This window comes from Sturnira hondurensis, unplaced genomic scaffold (assembly GCF_014824575.4).
Source record: "Sturnira hondurensis isolate 20B ecotype Veracruz unplaced genomic scaffold, ASM1482457v3 Scaffold0020579, whole genome shotgun sequence".
NCBI classification, from domain to species: Eukaryota; Metazoa; Chordata; class Mammalia; order Chiroptera; family Phyllostomidae; genus Sturnira; species Sturnira hondurensis.
In genome coordinates, this window is record NW_028093210.1 from 3,499,983 (window position 1) to 3,516,981 (window position 16,999).

Below are 16,999 nucleotides of genomic sequence, written 5' to 3' on the forward strand. Positions count from 1 at the left end.
GGCAGAGAGAGTTTTGTTACCCTGTTTTATGGATGAGGGAACACAGCCTTTGAGATTATGACATACCTTACAGTCATGAGCTGCTTAAGCATTGGGAATCCAAATCTCAGACACAAACCTTTCTAGCTCTAGACCATTTCCTCTGTGCAGGACCTATGCTGCCCTTCCATTTCTGAAGGTGAGCTCGGTCTATAGCATCCATCAACAGTAAGGAGAAGCCCAGGAGTGGCCCTAGTAAACCCACAGTCACTCTCCTACCTATGGCATTCCATCCTGCCTTAGGTCTGCCTGTTTACCTAAGGCAGACAACTGGTTGTACCTCCTCAGCACATCTGTTTGCTGGAAGGATGCAAAACTGGCCCTTGGTGTAGGGTGTATCCTTAAAAGTGCTGGGTTTTAAACACTGAGAAGGATAACAAGTACATCTCCCACTGCACCAAGAACAGGGCTTTTTTCCTTATTGAGAGTTTCTTGGTGTCCTAGTAAGGTCTGAAAAGCTCACCAGAAGTGCCTCCTAGGATAGGTACACCAACTGGTAAACAGATCTGGGTTCATTCTCAACTCCTTTGGTAACATTTGAATAATAACATTTGTTATAAAGTGATTTCACAATTATTGTCTTATTTGATCTTCCCAATAGTCTTGTGGTATCTGAACACTGGGCAGGTATTCATTCCATTTTATAGGTGAAAAGTGAAGAGAGCTGGAGAGGTGTGGAAGCTCTGAAGAGATGCACCTTCCTGCCCCTGGCTTCCTCCCTTCTGCTCCTGCTCCCTCCATAGTAGCCCCAGTGTTTTTGTTCCCCAGATCACATTAAGGGGTATAAGAATGTTAGAATTTACTCTTTCTATGTAGATAGATATTCGAAACAGAACTTCAGTGATGTGAGGGGCTCTACCTACAGCCCCCCCCCCCCATCCGACCCATGAGAGTAAGTCTACCAAGACACGATCTCCTTGGGAAGGAAAGGTGGCTGATCTCTCAAAGGAGAAGGGCCAGGTCCCTGTTCCTCAGTGGGCTTTTATTGGGTTTATTTGAATAGGAATACAGGTCATAAAAGCCCTCAGTGGGCTTTTATTGGGTTTATTTGAATAGGAATACAGGTAAAGCTCATCAGTCATTGTCCAGCGGTAAGGATCAAACAATAGATAACATTCAAAGAACTGTGAGGGCTTATTTAGAGTAAGGGTCAGATAGCTAAAGGGTCATAAAACTTTGGGGAAACAAATTCTTATCCTGCTCAGACCCTTATCAGAAAATTGAGGACATTCTTGGCAAAGCAGGTTTCACAGGATTTTATCCATTCTTTCTTAGGCCTGATTGCTCCAGGAACCTGCTCTTTCCAGCACAGGGCTGTACCCACCTCCAGCATTGCTTCAGGCTTAAATTGGGCAGGGGAAGTAAGGCAGCCAAGAGATTAGGAGACTTCTTGCAGACAGAATGAGGACTCAGGCTATGTCAAAGCCGAGCGGTGAGGGTCCATCACCCCCTTTTGCTATAGCCCCCCAAGGCCTTCCCTTAGGACCCCTTCATGATCATGACTGTCTTAGGACATTTTTCCTTTGAGAAATCTTACCTGCCATTGGCTAACCAATCATGTGATCATGCATGGCGGGTGGCAAGCAGGGTGAAGTAAAGGGGTCAGAGGCCGTGCCCCTGCCAGGGAGATAAGCTTTGTCTCCTTGGTGGCTTAGGGTCCCAAGGTCTGTCACTGAGCCTTAGCCATGGAGGGTTATAGCTTCTGAAACCAGGCAGGGCAGTTCCTAACAGATGGGTAAACAACCTTTTTGATTATATCTGCTGAAGCCTTACGGGAGTAAGTGGCACCATTCAGAATTGACTTAGCTTTGTTATGGTATTGTTGAGGAGAAACAAGTATTCTCACTTAAAGGGGAAAAGCATTTAGGGGATCTAAAGAGAGAAGAAACAGATCCTGTAATCTAAAGAGATTATAGGGAGAGTCTAGGAATCTTGTATTCTCTGTTTTACCAGCAAAAACATTCATGGGGCACGTATAACACATGGTTTTTGTGGGAGGTAATACATCATTTTTGAACTGTGACTCTCCTGAATACCACAGTATAGTGGGTAGGGTAAGATCATAGACAAAGATGTATACAATGGAGAGGTATTTGTTCAACCTAAAGAGTGGAGAGGACGCACACCCACACCCACCCATGGGCTGTGGGAGGGAAGCTGTACCAATTATCATAGGCCAGCCTTCAGACAAAAGAAAGCAGAGGCCTTGTGAATTCCAATACTGGCTAAGAAAAGGAGCCAGAGCCTAACGGATTGCCTTTCCTCACAGGCCCAGGGTTAGTGGATGTAGAACTGGACCTGTATGGAGGATTCAGAGAGGTGCTGGCAAGCCAGTGCGCAGCTCTGGTGAAGAGAGAGCATCCGAGGGCAGGGACTGCAGGGGAGACCCTGAGCCTTCCAGGAGCAACAGGGAAAACACAGCATAGATAGATAAATGCAGGAGTTAGCCCAGCTGGGCCCTAAGATGTGAGAATAGCCTGAGCCAGCTCAGAGGCTTGAGAAATACAAGTAAGTCATTAGAAAATCCAGACCATAAGAAAGAGGGGGGTGAGGGAAAAAAGTTAGAAGGAAAGAAGGGAGTGAGTCAGATCTGAAGAAAGATAAAACCAGTTCCATACCAGTTAATTTAGAGAGATAACCAAATAAAGTTGGGGGACTGTATTTTAGAATTTAATCAGTATTTTTTTTTATTTTTTTATTTTTTTAAATATATTTTATTGATTATACCATTACAGTTGTTCTATTCCCCCCCTTCATTCCCCTCCACCCACACACTCCCTCCCCCACCATTCTGCCCCCCTTAGTTTATAACCACGTGTCTCAAGTTCTTTGGATTCTATATTTCCCCCACTATTCTCACCCTCCCCACTACCTATTTTCTACCTACCATCTATGCTATTTTCTGTGCCTTCTCCCCCCTTCTCCTCCTCCCACTCCCCTGTTTCTAACCCTCCATGTGTTCTTCATTTCTATGGTTCCACTCCTGATCTAGCTGTCCTCTTGGTTTGCTTTTGTTTTAGGTGTGGTTGTTAATAACTGTGTGTTTGCTGTCCTTTCACTGTTCATATTTTTCATCTTCTTTTTCTTATATAAGTCCCTTTAGCATTTCATATAATAAGGGCTTGGTGATGATGAACTCCTTGAACTTGACCTTATCTGAGAAGCACTTTATCTGTCCTTCCATTCTAAATGAAAGTTTTGCTGGATAAAGCAATCTTGGCTGTAGGTCTTTGGATTTCATGACTTGGAATACTTCTTTCCAGCCCCTTCTTGCCTGTAAGGTCTCTTTTGAGAAATCCGCTGACAGTCTGATGGGTACTCCTTTGTAGGTGACTGTCCCCTTATCCCTTGCTGCTTCTAGGATTCTCTCCTTCATTTTGGTCTTGGCTAATGTAATTATGATGTGCCTTGGTGTGTTCCTTCTTGGGTCCAACTTCTTTGGCACTCTCTGAGCTTCCTGGATTTCCTGGAAGTCTATTTCCTTTGCCAGACTGGGGAAGTTCTCCTTTATTATTTGTTCAAATACGTTTTCCACTCGTGGCTGTTTCTTTCCCCCTTCTGGTACCCCTATAATTCGGATGTTGGAACGTTTAAAGATGTCCTGGAGGTTCCTAAGCCTCTCCTCATTTTTTTGAATTCTCATTTCTTCATTCCTTTCTGGTGGGATGTTTTGTTCTTCCTTCTGGTCCATTCCATTGATTTGAGTCCCCGTTTCCTTTCCATCACTATTGGTTTCCTGTGCATCTCCCTTCATTTCAATTAGTTTAGCCTTCATATGTTCCTCTAATTTGTGACTTTGTTCCTCTAATTTGTGACTATAATCTACCAGTTCTGTGAGCATCCTGATAAATAGTGTCCTGAATTGTGCTTCTGAGAGGCTGGCAATTTCTCGGTCGCTTAGAGTTATTGGCTCTGGGACTTTGAGTTCTTCTTGTGCCATCTTTCGGGTTGTTCGTGCCTGTTCCATAGCAGGATCAGAGCCCTAAAGTGTTCACTAGAGCAGGGCAACTAAGTCGCTGGGTTGTGACGCTGTATGTGGGGGCGGGGTCAAAGAGGGACTATGGCGTCCTGTCCGCCGCCTGCCACCACGGCCCTCACCGGTGCCGCAGTTGCTGCCGTCACCAGGCCCACGCGTTTCGTCCCACTGCACGTGAGTGTGCCACCGCCGTCAGCCCTCACCCCCTGGGGCCTGCGTGGTTTGTCTCACTGTGCGCGAATATGTGCCCGCGGTCTGCCCCGCACCCCAACTGGTTCCCGTCTGCCTGCGCGCCTGGGTCGGGGGCCCTGTCCTGCTCGACCCTGCTCGCTGCTGGCTCCGCCCCTCTTACCGTCCCCATTGAACGGTTAGATGTAGTCGGACTTCCATATAATTCAATTTTCTGTCCTTTGGTTGTGTCTTTGTTTCTCCAAACCTTTGTTGTATTCAAACTTGGTTGTGGGAGAAGGCACAGTGTTTCCACCTATGCCTCCATCTTGGCGGAAGTTAATCAGTATTTTCTTATCCACACAGCCTCTCCTTTCATTTAGCAAGCTTTCTCAGTAGGCAATCCATTTGTGCATCTACAGCAGTTATAACTGAAGTTGATGTCTCTAAGTGATTTGGAACATGGCACTGGACCTGGAGAAAACTGAGTCTGACAGAGGCTTGGTGCTCTACCCCTTAGGAAGCTTCTGGTTTAACTGGGGAAATGTGACAAGGGCACTTGTGGAAGCCAAAGAATAATCACTTCTGTCTTTAAAGAAATCTTCTTTTATTAATGTGATGCCAGTACAGGAGTGAATTCTGAGCCACTAACAGCTCTCTGGGAGGTAGGTAAGGCCTCCTGATGCCCAACCACAAGCTGTTAAGTGGAGAGAGAGCTGCAGGGGACCCAGTGCAGGAGTCTAAGCAGCCACTTAATTTCCTCTGGCTGTTTTCTCCTCTGCACGTGTGGGATAACCACACTAGCTCATGTTGTGGGCATCTGATGAGGCACATTAGCTGGTCACTATGGAGTGTCACAATTTCAGAGTCAGGGGGAATTGTTCTAATTCTAGGGAGCTCGTTGCCTTGCCTTGCCTTCCCCTGTCACCTGCCTTCCTCTCTAGTGCTGGCCTATTTAGCTCAGCAACTGGTTTCCAGGGCAAAGAAAAAGAACAGGAATACAAAACAGAATTGTTATAGCTGAAGTCTTTATCATGCCTTTTTGTATCACCAGATATGGAATGAGTGATAATATAGGCCTTAAATGGTTTCCCCTGACAACGGTGCACTAAGTTAACTGACCTTCTTCAGAGTTTTTCTGTGAGTCTCCATGGAGGAGGATTGAACATCTTTGAATGTGTCTTTTTCAGAAGCCCTTGTGCCTTAGACCTGTAGTTTATCAGAGGCAAAATCTTTGAAAAGAGTGTTCTGGATCTGCTGGAAGGGACATTGGTGATAGGGATGCTGTTGCCATTTCTATCAGATCAGGTGGGGGAGTGAAAACCAGTAATGATCAGGTGAACAGCTAGGAGTGCAGGAATTAAGGAGTTGTGGAGGTAGATTTTATAAACAGTCACAGCTTCCTGGTAGTAGTGGGGAGAGGGGGCAGATCAAACATTTTAGAATTTGTAAGAGTTTGCTCTTACAAAGTGTAGGGCCCAGGGAACTTCCTGTTGATCTGTTTGTGCAGTGCAGGGTCTTAGCTGGGTTGCTTGGTCTGATTCCTCTCCATCTCTGCCCCTTCTCCCTACCTTTCCCTCCCCCTTTTCAAGACCATTAGTCACTTATACTTAAAGTGACTAATACTCCTTTTATACTTAGAAGGAGTTGCCAACTGATAAAAAGTAACATTTGTAGCTTTCCAAATTCCCTTCCTGTCACTACCAGTATATTTATATACTTTTTTCAAATAGTTGTAGTCAGTATTTTTGATCCTTGTTTTGTTTTTTAATATTTATTTATTTATTTTTAGAGAGGGGAAGGGAGGGAGGAATAGAGGGAGAGAAACATCAGTGTGTGGCTGCCCATAGCGCACCCCCTACCGTGGACCTGGGTACCCAGGCACGTGCCCTGACTGGGAATCTAACCTCGACCCTGTGGTTTGCAGGCCAGCATTCAATCCACTGACCACACTAGCCAGGGCAGTCCTTTTTTAAACAAATAAGTTTATGTCAACTTTTCTTTGTGTGACTTCAGGGTTCTGTTGTTTACCATCATTGGAATAGTCCTACTCTGTGTTGTTTTCTAATGCTGTGTATGGCTACTTAACCATTTTAGTGTAGCTACTGTTAATACTTCTGGAGGTATTACCCAGAGTGGAATCTTTGGGGACCATTTGATTGTGTTTGCCAGGAGTAGGTTGGGGTGGGGCAGCTTCTTGTTGATAGAGATTAAAGTCTAGAAGGTTCCTACATTTGTGATTTGCCCTCCAACGGGCTGTCTAGGGATTCCGGTGGTTCCTGCAAAGACGGAAAGGACTGGAGTGTGGAGGTCAGACTGAGGATATGTGACCTTTCAGAGAATGAAGTGAATTGTTTCTGATATTGCAAGGTGGCTTCTGAATGAATGCCATACTCTGTGGTCATTCTTTTGAGGAACAGTGACCAGACCACAGGGATGGACAGAGGCTACCTTTCCTGGCACCCAGCCAGTATGGTTTGAATGTATTGAGACTGAGCCAAGAATGTTCTCCACACCCTACCTCCAGCAGCTGGTGCTTTTAGCCCATGTTAAAGACTTTGTATGCTTCCCCCCGGCCCCACCTTTTTAAAAAAGATTTTTGTTTTTACAGAGGGGGGAAGGGAGGGAGAAAGAGAGACATGGGTCAGTTGCCTCTTGTGCGCCCCCAACTGGAAACCTGGCCCACAACCCAGGCATGGAATCAATCCAGCGACCTTTGAGTTCACAGGCCCGTGCTCAATCCACTGAGCCACACCAGCCAGGGCAGGACTTAATATCCTTGATGCTGATTTGGGGGGATATGCTTGCATCTATTTTCCCCTCAAAGCAAAATCATTAAATCATGTTTTGAGTTTGGAAAACTGTTGAAATATCAGGCAGCAGATTACTTTTCAGGATGTTTTTTAAAAAAAAAAAATTTTATTTATTTTTAGAGAGAGGGGACGAGAGGGAGAAAGAGACGGAGACAAACATCAATGTGTGAGAGAGACGTCGATCAGTTGCCTCTTGCATGCCCCCAAATGGGGACCTAGCCAGCAATCCAGCCGTGTGCCCTGACCCAGAATCAACCAGCAACTCTTTGGGGCACTCAATCCACTGAGCCACACCAGCCAGGGGCTTCAGTGTAGTTTTTTAAAAACTGTGTTTTGTTAGCAGTATGCATGAGCTATTGTATGCCTGCCTGCCTCTTTCCTTTGGATTTTTTCACTCACCAAGTATTTGTTGAGAACCTATTATTTTTAGGGCCCTGGAGCAGAGTCGGGACCTCTGCAAGCTGGGAGGATGGAATTAGGAGCTCTTAGGCAAAAGAGGGTGGGCGGAAGATGGACCTGACGGGATACTGGCACAAAGTGCTACTGAGGAAAAAACAATGCCAGTGTGGCACATGTTGAAGCCCCTTCTCCTTCTGGTATTTCTAATCCCGCAGAGGTCATGACGGCTGATCTGAGAGATACAAACGGAGATACAAACAAACTCTTCTTAAATGTTACATATATTGGTACATAGGTTCAAGGTCATGACTAGCTGTGTGTTTGTACATGACTAATGTTAAGCTGTAACATTTAAGATGTCAGTTATGTGTTTTGTAAGTGTGTGTAATGTTCAACAGTAAATTATATCTTATATACCACAAACTCTGAAGTCAGTGTTCGTGTAGTAGTTTTGTTTTTCACAAACTTCGAAGTTCAGTGTTGTGTTTGTTTAAATTTACCATTGAAAATGGCTAGAAAAATATATCAATCAATAAACCAGGCGATGTTGAAGAACTTCAGTGAATGCTACTCGAGTCCCGTGATGAGAATGATAGAGTTGAATGTGAAACTGAAAGTGACTCAGAAGATGAAGATTATGTGGAAGTTTGTTCAGAAGATTTGGATACCAAGCAAGATATTTCTAGTGAAGAAAGTGAACATGAATTAGACATGAATGGAGAGTATTTTTTTTGGAAAGGATAAAGAATCAAAATGGAAGGAAAAATCCAATAAGATGACAAATTAGGAACCAGCCACACCCCGCCTTGCAGCCTCCACTGCCTCCCCAGATCTGGCGCCCAGCCGTGGTCAACCCCATAGTGTTGACTTCGCTGCTGACCGAGAGCCCTTGGGCCACGTCCTCTTCGAGCTGTTTGCTGACACAGTTCCAAAGACAGCAGAAAACTTATGTTCTGAGCACTGGGGAGAAAGGATTTGGTTATAAAGTTTCCTGCTTTCACAAAATTATTCCTGGATTTATGTGCCAGGATGGTGATTTTCCACGCCACAGTGGCACAGGCACCAAGTCCATCTATGGGGAGAAATGTGGTGATAAGAATTTCATCCCGAAGCACACAGGTCCTGACATATTTCCATGGCGAATGCTGGACCTGACACAAACAGTCCCCAGTTTTTCATCTGCACTGCCTAGACTGAACGGCCGGACGGCAGGCGTGTGGTCTTTGGCCACGTGAAAGACGCATGGATGTTGTGACAGGCATGGAGTGCTATGGGTCCAGCATTGGCAAGACCAGCAAGAAGATCACCATTACTGACTGTGGACAATTCTAATAAATTTGACTCATGTTTTATTTTAACCACCAGCCCATTCCCTCTACAGCTCAGGAGAGCACCCCTTCACCCCCATCTGCTTTGAACATTGAATAATCTTTGTGTACTTGCCGCGGTTCATTGGGTTTCAAATTTTCCTTACCCATTCCAAGTCTAGCTGGATTGCAGAGTTGTTTATGATTATGAAATAAAGATTAAACAACAAGAAAAAGAAAAGAGCCACAGAATATTTTGTATCAACTTCTGTTAGTTCGGCCAAATGCAAAAATGCCAAGATAGAACTTAAAACTTGGAACTGCTTTATCACAAATGATATTTTAGATCTAATCTTGTTATATACAAATAAATATATCTATTCTATCTCGAGCCAGTTTCACAAGAAAGAGATGCTAACTGAATAGACAAAACCGAATTGAAAGCATTTTTAAGTCTCTTACATCTAGCTGGTCTACATAACAGCAGTCAGCTAAATTTTCAGGATTATGGGCTATCATTGTTGGTAGTTCTGATTTTGTGAGCTACTTAATTCGTTATTGGTGCACCTGTGCTGTTCATCTGGCAAGTCCCCAGAGGGGCTCTCCCTTTGCACTGGAAGAGTGGAGGCCTCCAGGGTAAAGGATGAGCTTGTCACATGGTGGGACCATGTTTCCCTGGCTAACAGAGGCCCAGTCCTGGCAGCAGGCAGCAGGACTGATTAGCCAACTTGTGTTATTTCCTTCTGCCCAGCAGAGTCTGGAGGAGGCTGGGGAAAGCCTGCTTGCTTGGTGATTCAGTATAGCTGATGCAGGTTGTTGGGTACCTTTTGACCTGCTCTGCTTTAGAGTGGAGCTATTAAGAACAGCCTGGCTTAATGGTCTAGTTAGTGATGGTTTAGTTAGTGCCCTGTTCTACTGCTTTCTGCATGAGGCCACCCCACCTTTTTTATTTCCAGATTTTATTTATTTATCTTTGAGAGATGGGGAAGGGAGGGGGAGGGAAACATCGATGTGCCAGAGAAACATCAATCAGTTGCCTATCCCACGCCTCTAACTGGGGACCCAGGCATGTGCCCTGACCTGGAATTGAACCTGCAACATTTTGGTCTGCAGACTGGTGCTTAATCCACTGAGCTACACCAGCCAGGGCCCACCCACCTTTTAACAGATAGGATGGGCTGGGTGCAAAGGTGCTTGCTGCCAAGTCAGAGCTGCTGTGCTTTATTTCTTTAAAGCTCTATCTATGATTATTTGTATATGTTATGTTTTTTAAATATATTTTATTGATTATGCCATTACAGCTGTCCTATTCCCCTACACCCTGCACACCCCCTCCTCCACCATTCCCCCCACTTTAGTTTATGTCCACGTGTCACAAGTTCTTTAGATTCTATATTTCCCCTACTATTCTTGCCCTCCCCCTGTCTATTTTCTACCTACCATCTATGCTACTTATTTTCTATACCTTCTCCCCCCTTCTCCTCCTCCCACTCCCCTGTTGGTAACCCTCCATGTGATCTTCATTTCTATGGTTCCACTCCTGATCTAGTTGTCCTCTTGGTTTGCTTTTGTTTTAGGTGTGGTTGTTAGTAACTGTGAGTTTGCTGTCCTTTCACTGTTCACATTTTTTATCTTCTTTTTCTTAGATAAGTCCCTTTAACATTTCTTATAATAATGGCTTGGTGATGATGAACTCCTTGAATTTGATCTTATCTGAGAAGCACTTTATCTGTCCTTCCATCTAAACGAAAGCTTTGCTGGATAGAGCAATTGTGTATGTAGGTCTTTGGATTTCATGACTTGGAATACTTCTTTCCAGCCCCTTCTTGCCTATAAGGTCTCTTTTGAGAAATCAGCTGACAGTCTGATAGGAACTCCTTTGTAGGTGACTGTCCCCTTATCTCTTGCTGCTTCTAAGATTCTGTCCATCATTTTAATCTTGCTAATGTAATTATGATGTGCCTTGGTGTGTTCCTTCTTGGGTCCAACTTCTTTGGGACTCTCTGAGCTTCCTGGATTTCCTGGAAGTCTATTGTCTTTGTCAAATTGGGGAAGTTCTCCTTTATTATTTATTCAAATAAGTTTTCCACTTGTCGCTCTTCCTCTTCCCCTTCTGGTACCCCTATAATTCCGATGTTGGAACGTTTAAAGATGTCCTGGAGGTTCCTAAGCCTCTCCTCATTTTTTTTGAATTCTTGTTTCTTCATTCTTTTCTGTTTGGTCATTTTTTTTTCCTTTTGGTCCACTACCTTGATTTGAGTCCCAGTTTCCTTTCCATCACTATTGATTTCCTGTGCATTTCCTTTCATTTCAGTTAGTTTAGCCTTCATATGTTCCTCTAATTTGTGACTAAAATCAACCAGTTCTATGAGCATCCTGATCACCAGTATTTTGAACTGTGCATCTGATACGTTGGCTAGCTCTTGGTTGCTTAGAATTGTTGGCTCTGGGCTTTAAGTTGTTCTTAAGCCATAATGTTTTGGTCTGTTTTTGCCTGTTATGTATGAGTGGCGGAGCCTTAGGTGTTCACCAGGGTGGGGCAACCCAGTGGCTGGGTTGTGATGCGGTATGTGGGGGCGGGGTCAGAGAGGGGTGATGGTGGTCCCCTCTGCTCCTTCCCGCAAGCTGCTGGGGTCTGCACGGTCTGTCTCACTGCTTTCTCCTTCGCTGGTTTATCTGTGCACAAATGTGTGACTGTGGTCAGCCAGCCACCCTGGGCCCTCACTGGGTCCGCCTGTTGCCACCCCATGCCTGGGATCTGCCAACCGCCGCCTGGGCACCTGGGTCCATCTGGCCGATTTTCCTGTGTGCCCTGCTCCACCAGCCACTGGCTCTGCCCTTGTTACTGGTCTGGCTGAACGGTTTGTTGTTGTTGGACTTCCATACAGTTCAGTTTTCTGTGTTTTGGTTGCGTTTTTGTTACTAAAACTTTGTTGTCCTTAAACTTGGTTGTGTGAGGAGGCACAGTGTTTCCACCTATGCCTCCATCTTGGCCAGAAACATCGATATGTTATGTTTTAAGTAATGTTTAATTTTCATATAATTTTTTAAAATATATTTTATTGATCATACCATTACAGTTGTTCTATTCCCCCCCTTCATTCCCCTCCACCCACACACTCCCTCCCCCACCATTCTCCTCCCCTTAGTTTATAACCACGTGTCTCAAGTTCTTTAGATTCTACATTTCCCCCACTATTCTTGCCCTCCCCCCTATTTATTTTCTACCTACCCTCTATGCTATTTTCTGTGCCTTCTCCCCCCTTCTCCTCCTCCCACTCCCCTGTTGCTAACCCTCCATGTGTTCTTCATTTCTATGGTTCCACTCCTGATCTAGCTGTCCTCTTAGTTTGCTTTTGTTTTAGGTGTGGTTGTTAATAACTGTGAGTTTGCTGTCCTTTCACTGTTCATATTTTTCATCTTCTTTTTCTTATATAAGTCCCTTTAGCATTTCATATAATAAGGGCTTGGTGATGATGAACTCCTTGAACTTGACCTTATCTGAGAAGCACTTTATCTGTCCTTCCATTCTAAATGAAAGTTTTGCTGGATAAAGCAATCTTGGCTGTAGGTCTTTGGATTTCATGACTTGGAATACTTCTTTCCAGCCCCTTCTTGCCTGTAAGGTCTCTTTTGAGAAATCCGCTGACAGTCTGATGGGTACTCCTTTGTAGGTGACTGTCCCCTTATCTCTTGCTGCTTCTAGGATTCTCTCCTTCATTTTAATCTTGGCTAATGTAATTATGATGTGCCTTGGTGTGTTCCTTCTTGGGTCCAACTTCTTTGGCACTCTCTGAGCTTCCTGGATTTCCTGGAAGTCTATGTCCTTTGCCAGACTGGGGAAGTTCTCCTGTATTATTTGTTCAAATAAGTTTTCCTCTTGTGGCTGTTTCTTTCCCCCTTCTGGTACCCCTATAATCCGGATGTTGGAATGTTTAAAGATGTCCTGGAGGTTCCTAAGCCTCTCCTCATTTTTTTGAATTCTCATTTCTTCATTCCTTTCTGGTTGGATTTTTCGTTCTTCCTTCTGGTCTATTCCATTGATTTGAGTCCCAGTTTCCTTTCCATCACTATTGGTTTCCTGTGTATCTCCCTTCATTTCAATTAGTTTAGCCTTCATATGTTCCTCTAATTTGTGACTATAATCAACTAGTTCTGTGAGCATCCTGATAAACAGTGTCTTGAACTGTGCTTCCGAGAGGCTGGCAATCTCTCAGTCGCTGAGAGTTATTGCCTCTGAGACTTTGAATCTTCTTGCGCCATCTTTTGGGCTGTTCGTGCCTATTCCGTAGCAGGATCCGAGCCCTAAGGTGTTCACCAGAGCAGGGCAACTAAGTCGCTGGGTTGTGACGTTGTATGTGGGGGCGGGGTCAACGAGGAACTATGCCGTCCAGTCTGCCGCCTCCCACCGCGGCCCCCACAGGTGCTGCAGCTGCCACTGTTACTGGGTCCGAGTGTTTCGTCCCACTGCACTCGAGTGTGCCACTGCCGTCAGCCCTCGCCCCCTGGGGCCTGTGTGGTCCGTCTCAGTGTGCGTGAATGTGCGACCGAGGTCAGTCTGCCCTGCACCCCAACTGGTTCCGGGCTGCCTGCGCGCCTAGGTCGGGGGATCTGTCTTGCCCGACCCTGCTTGCTGCTGGCTCTGCCCCTCTTACCGTCCCCGTTGAACTGTTAGTGGTTGTCGGATTTCCGTATAACTCAGTTTTCTGTTTCTTGCTGTGTCTTTGGTCTCCCATCCTTTGTTGTATTCAAACTTGGTTGTGGGAGAAGGCACAGTGTTTCCACCTATGCCCCCATCTTGGCGGAAGTCATTAATTTTCATATAATTTCAAATATGCAAAAAAAAGATCTCTCGTGTACTGTTTATACAGGTTCACCATAAGCATTTTGCCTCATTTGCTTTACTTGCGTACGTTCTCTTCCCTCTCCCTCTGTATGCGTATGCATGTACACACACACAAATATTCTCTGAACCATTGGACAGTAAATTGCAGATGGCTTGCCCGTTTACGTTTGACTACTTCAGTATGTACTTCCTTAAAACAAGAACATTCTCACCTTGGTTGGTGTGGCTCAGTTGGTGGGCATTGTCCTGCAAATGGAAAGGTCGCTGTTTCAATTCCCAGTAAGGGCACATGCCTGAGTTGGGGGGTTGGTCTCTGGTCAGGGCATGTGCAAGAGGCAAGTGATCGATGTTTCTCACATTGATGTTCTCTCCCTCTCTTTCTCCCTGCCTTCCCCTCTCTAGAATCAGTAAAAAAATAAGTAAGCAAGCAAACAAAAAAAACGACATTCCCTTACATAATCAAAGTACAAACCCCCCCACCAAGTTCAACATTGATACAGTGCTGCTACCTAATCACCATCCATAATCAAATTCTGTCCATATTTGACTGTTGTCTCAGAAACAGCAGTACTTTATTTAGAAAGAAAACACTCTTCAGTGTTTTCTTGTGTGTGGGTGACTCTTCAAGGAGGGCAGAGCCAGCAGGTACTTGGGAAAGTGACTGCCATGGGTGCCACATCATCAGATCCTTGTGTCTCTACAGGGCCAGAGGAGTAAGGGCAGCAAGAACCACACTTGGAAACAATGTCAGTGGAACTGGAGACCTCAGATGGGGTAGAGGAGTCAGAGAAAGAGAGCTCTGGAGCCCCGGAAAGAGAAAACCATACCAGGTGAGTGATGAGGGCTGGCTGTGTTGAGCCAGGGTCTGCCATGCCCAGAGTACTTGGCTGTGTGTACTGGAGGCACTGGGGTACAGTCAGGAGCTGTGCTGCTGTGGCCCCCGAAATGTTTGGCTACGATAGCAGATAGTACCCTGCACTGTTCAGTATTCTCGCTGTGTGTCCCCAGGGAGGCAGGGCAGGCACTGCTAGGGGTGCCGAGTAACAGAATTTGATGGTGTTCCTGGTCCTTTTTACTTTGAAAACCGTAAGCGTTTTGTCATCTGGGTTGAAAAAGAGAAATAGTAATTAGAAGCAAAGTTGGCATCTAGAAGATTTTTTCCAGTATCTTCGAGACCCTCAGAATGTGGGAGCAACTCCAACTCCAACTCCAGGTGTTTCGTGGGGGTTTGTTTGTTTGTTTGTTTGTTTTTTTACTGGGTAGGGCCTGTTCCTCTAAGCCTCAAGTTACTGGGGCCTGTTTTTCATTCTTCTTTTTTTTAACTCCTCACCTGAGGACATTTTTTTCATTGCTTCTAGAGAGAGAGGCAGGGAGAGAAACACTGATGCAAGAGAGAAGCTTCGACCAGTTGCCTCCTATATATGCCTGGACTTGGACCTGGACTAGGGATTGGGAATCAAACCCACAACCCCTCAGTTACAAGAGGACGATCCAAACAACCAGGCCACACCGGCCAGGACTGTTCATTATTCTTCTCATTATATCCCTGTCATTGGCAAAGATCTTTTTATATCTGGAAATGATTGCTAATATTGAACAATTGGCAGCATGAGCCAATCTCCTGAAGAAGCCAGGGGGGCTGGGCTGTGAAAGGCCAAGTTTTTCTCACTCTGGTAGACGGATTATGTGTACACAGAAGCCCCTGCCCAGTGCCACCGTCTTTAGGGTCATGTGTTCTGTGCCTTGTCTGGTACTGGCATGTGTCAGCATAACTCCATCCTGTGTAATTTTGTTAAGCAGCACACATGTAGGTCCTGCCTGGCTCTGTCCTTCCCAGCATTTATCTTATTCTCATCCTACACCTGGACCCAGCCAAAGGGGCTGAGGGTCCAAGGTGGAAGGAAGGCAGCAAGGCTGGGCCAGGAGATCCACAGTCAGTCTTTCACAATGGTGTGCATTCTAGGGGTGACATTCCCAAAGACTGGCTATTCCCTGGGGAAGTCAGCAAATGCTTGCTTGGATAAGAGGTGTGTTCCTTTGTGTACCAGGTGGCCACAGAAACAAAGCATCATTCATTTGGGTGGTTAAGAGAGACAGGGACACCATTAAAGTAGGTTACCGTCATCCCACATTTCACTCAAGCTCTTGGAAGCAGACTTCTATCTGCCTGCCCTGTGTTTCCTGGCAAGACCTTGCATCTAGGCTGGAGTCGAGTTTCTCAGCAGCCCCTGCTTACCTACCAGGTTACAAGTTAGCAAGCCAGACACCCTGGAGCTGGGAGGGACTAATTTACACATGCATACATACACATGTGCATGCATGCATGTACCTGGTTTTTGTATAGCAGTGATTTTCAATTCATGCGTGCTACAAGAATTTTTAAACCATGTAATACCTTGTTAATCAGGGGCACTGACCTCTTTTCCCTTAGATTGTCAAATAAAAAAAATGGTAACGGTCAACACAATAGCAGTCCCATGTGACTGCTGTGTCTTGAACCATAAATATATAGATCATATAATTGAATTGCATTTTATTGGTCATGTTGCATAATAAGGTTACGTCTGGTTAATCCTTGGTACCAGAAATCCTTATATATAAGTATAGGCATCTGATTTTTTTAAAATGTCACTGTAGAGTGCCTTGGCCAGGTGGCATGGTTGGAATGTCATCCTGTACATCAAAAGATTGTGGGTTTGGCCTCTGGTCAGGGCACATACCCAGGTTGTGTATTCAATCACCAGTTGGGGAGCATACAGGAGGCAACTGATTGGTGTTTCTCTCTCACATTGATGTCTGTCTGTCTCTCTCAAATCAGTAAACATATCCTTGGGTGAGGATTAAAAAAAAGTCACTTTGGAGCAAAGTGTAGGTTATTACTACTACTGTCACTTTTTATAAATCAAAACTATACCTATTTTTTGTTAGATTAGTAAAAAATTTATTTTTTGGTGTGCTGAATTTTAGCACTGTATTTTGCTGTATATAATGTGCACTTTTTTGCCCAAATTTATGAGGGAAAAATAAGAATGTACATTATACATGGGTATAATGATTACATACCATGGGTACAATAATGGGTATAATAACTCCCTGTATATAATGCACACAAAAACATGGGAGCACATTATTCACGGCAAAATATGGTAAATAGTTTATGTGTCATGAGATGAAAAAGTTTGAAAATCACTGCTCCACAGGATGGCCGATCTCTCTGAGCTCCTGAAGGAAGGGACCAAGGAAGCACATGACCGGGCAGAAAACACCCAGTTTGTCAAGGACTTCTTGAAAGGCAACATCAAGGAGGAGCTATTTAAGGTTTGTGCCTCAGTCATGGATGGGGTCAGGTTAACAGGGGCTTAGTCCCATGAGGAGGGTCCTCCTGGAGTTGCCCCAGTGGGAAAGTGAGGCTTTTTTATATTCCACTCTTCTGATGTCAGGCCATAGTTTT

At 44.9% G+C, this 16,999-nt stretch overlaps 1 protein-coding gene across 2 annotated transcripts in view; it reads left to right on the forward strand.

The window, feature by feature from the left end:
* HMOX2 (heme oxygenase 2) overlaps positions 1-16,999 on the forward strand; it is a 44,591-nt gene that overhangs the window by 24,884 nt on the left and 2,708 nt on the right. Inside the window, exons 2-4 of one of the 2 annotated variants that reach the window (XM_037029946.1) lie at positions 379-419; positions 14,252-14,378; positions 16,749-16,866. In XM_037029946.1, coding sequence (XP_036885841.1) covers positions 14,293-14,378; positions 16,749-16,866 — 204 coding nt within the window. In that variant the 5' untranslated portion in view covers positions 379-419; positions 14,252-14,292. The remainder of the gene's footprint in view (positions 1-378; positions 420-14,251; positions 14,379-16,748; positions 16,867-16,999) is intronic. The other variant, XM_037029947.1, reaches the window with a different exon arrangement.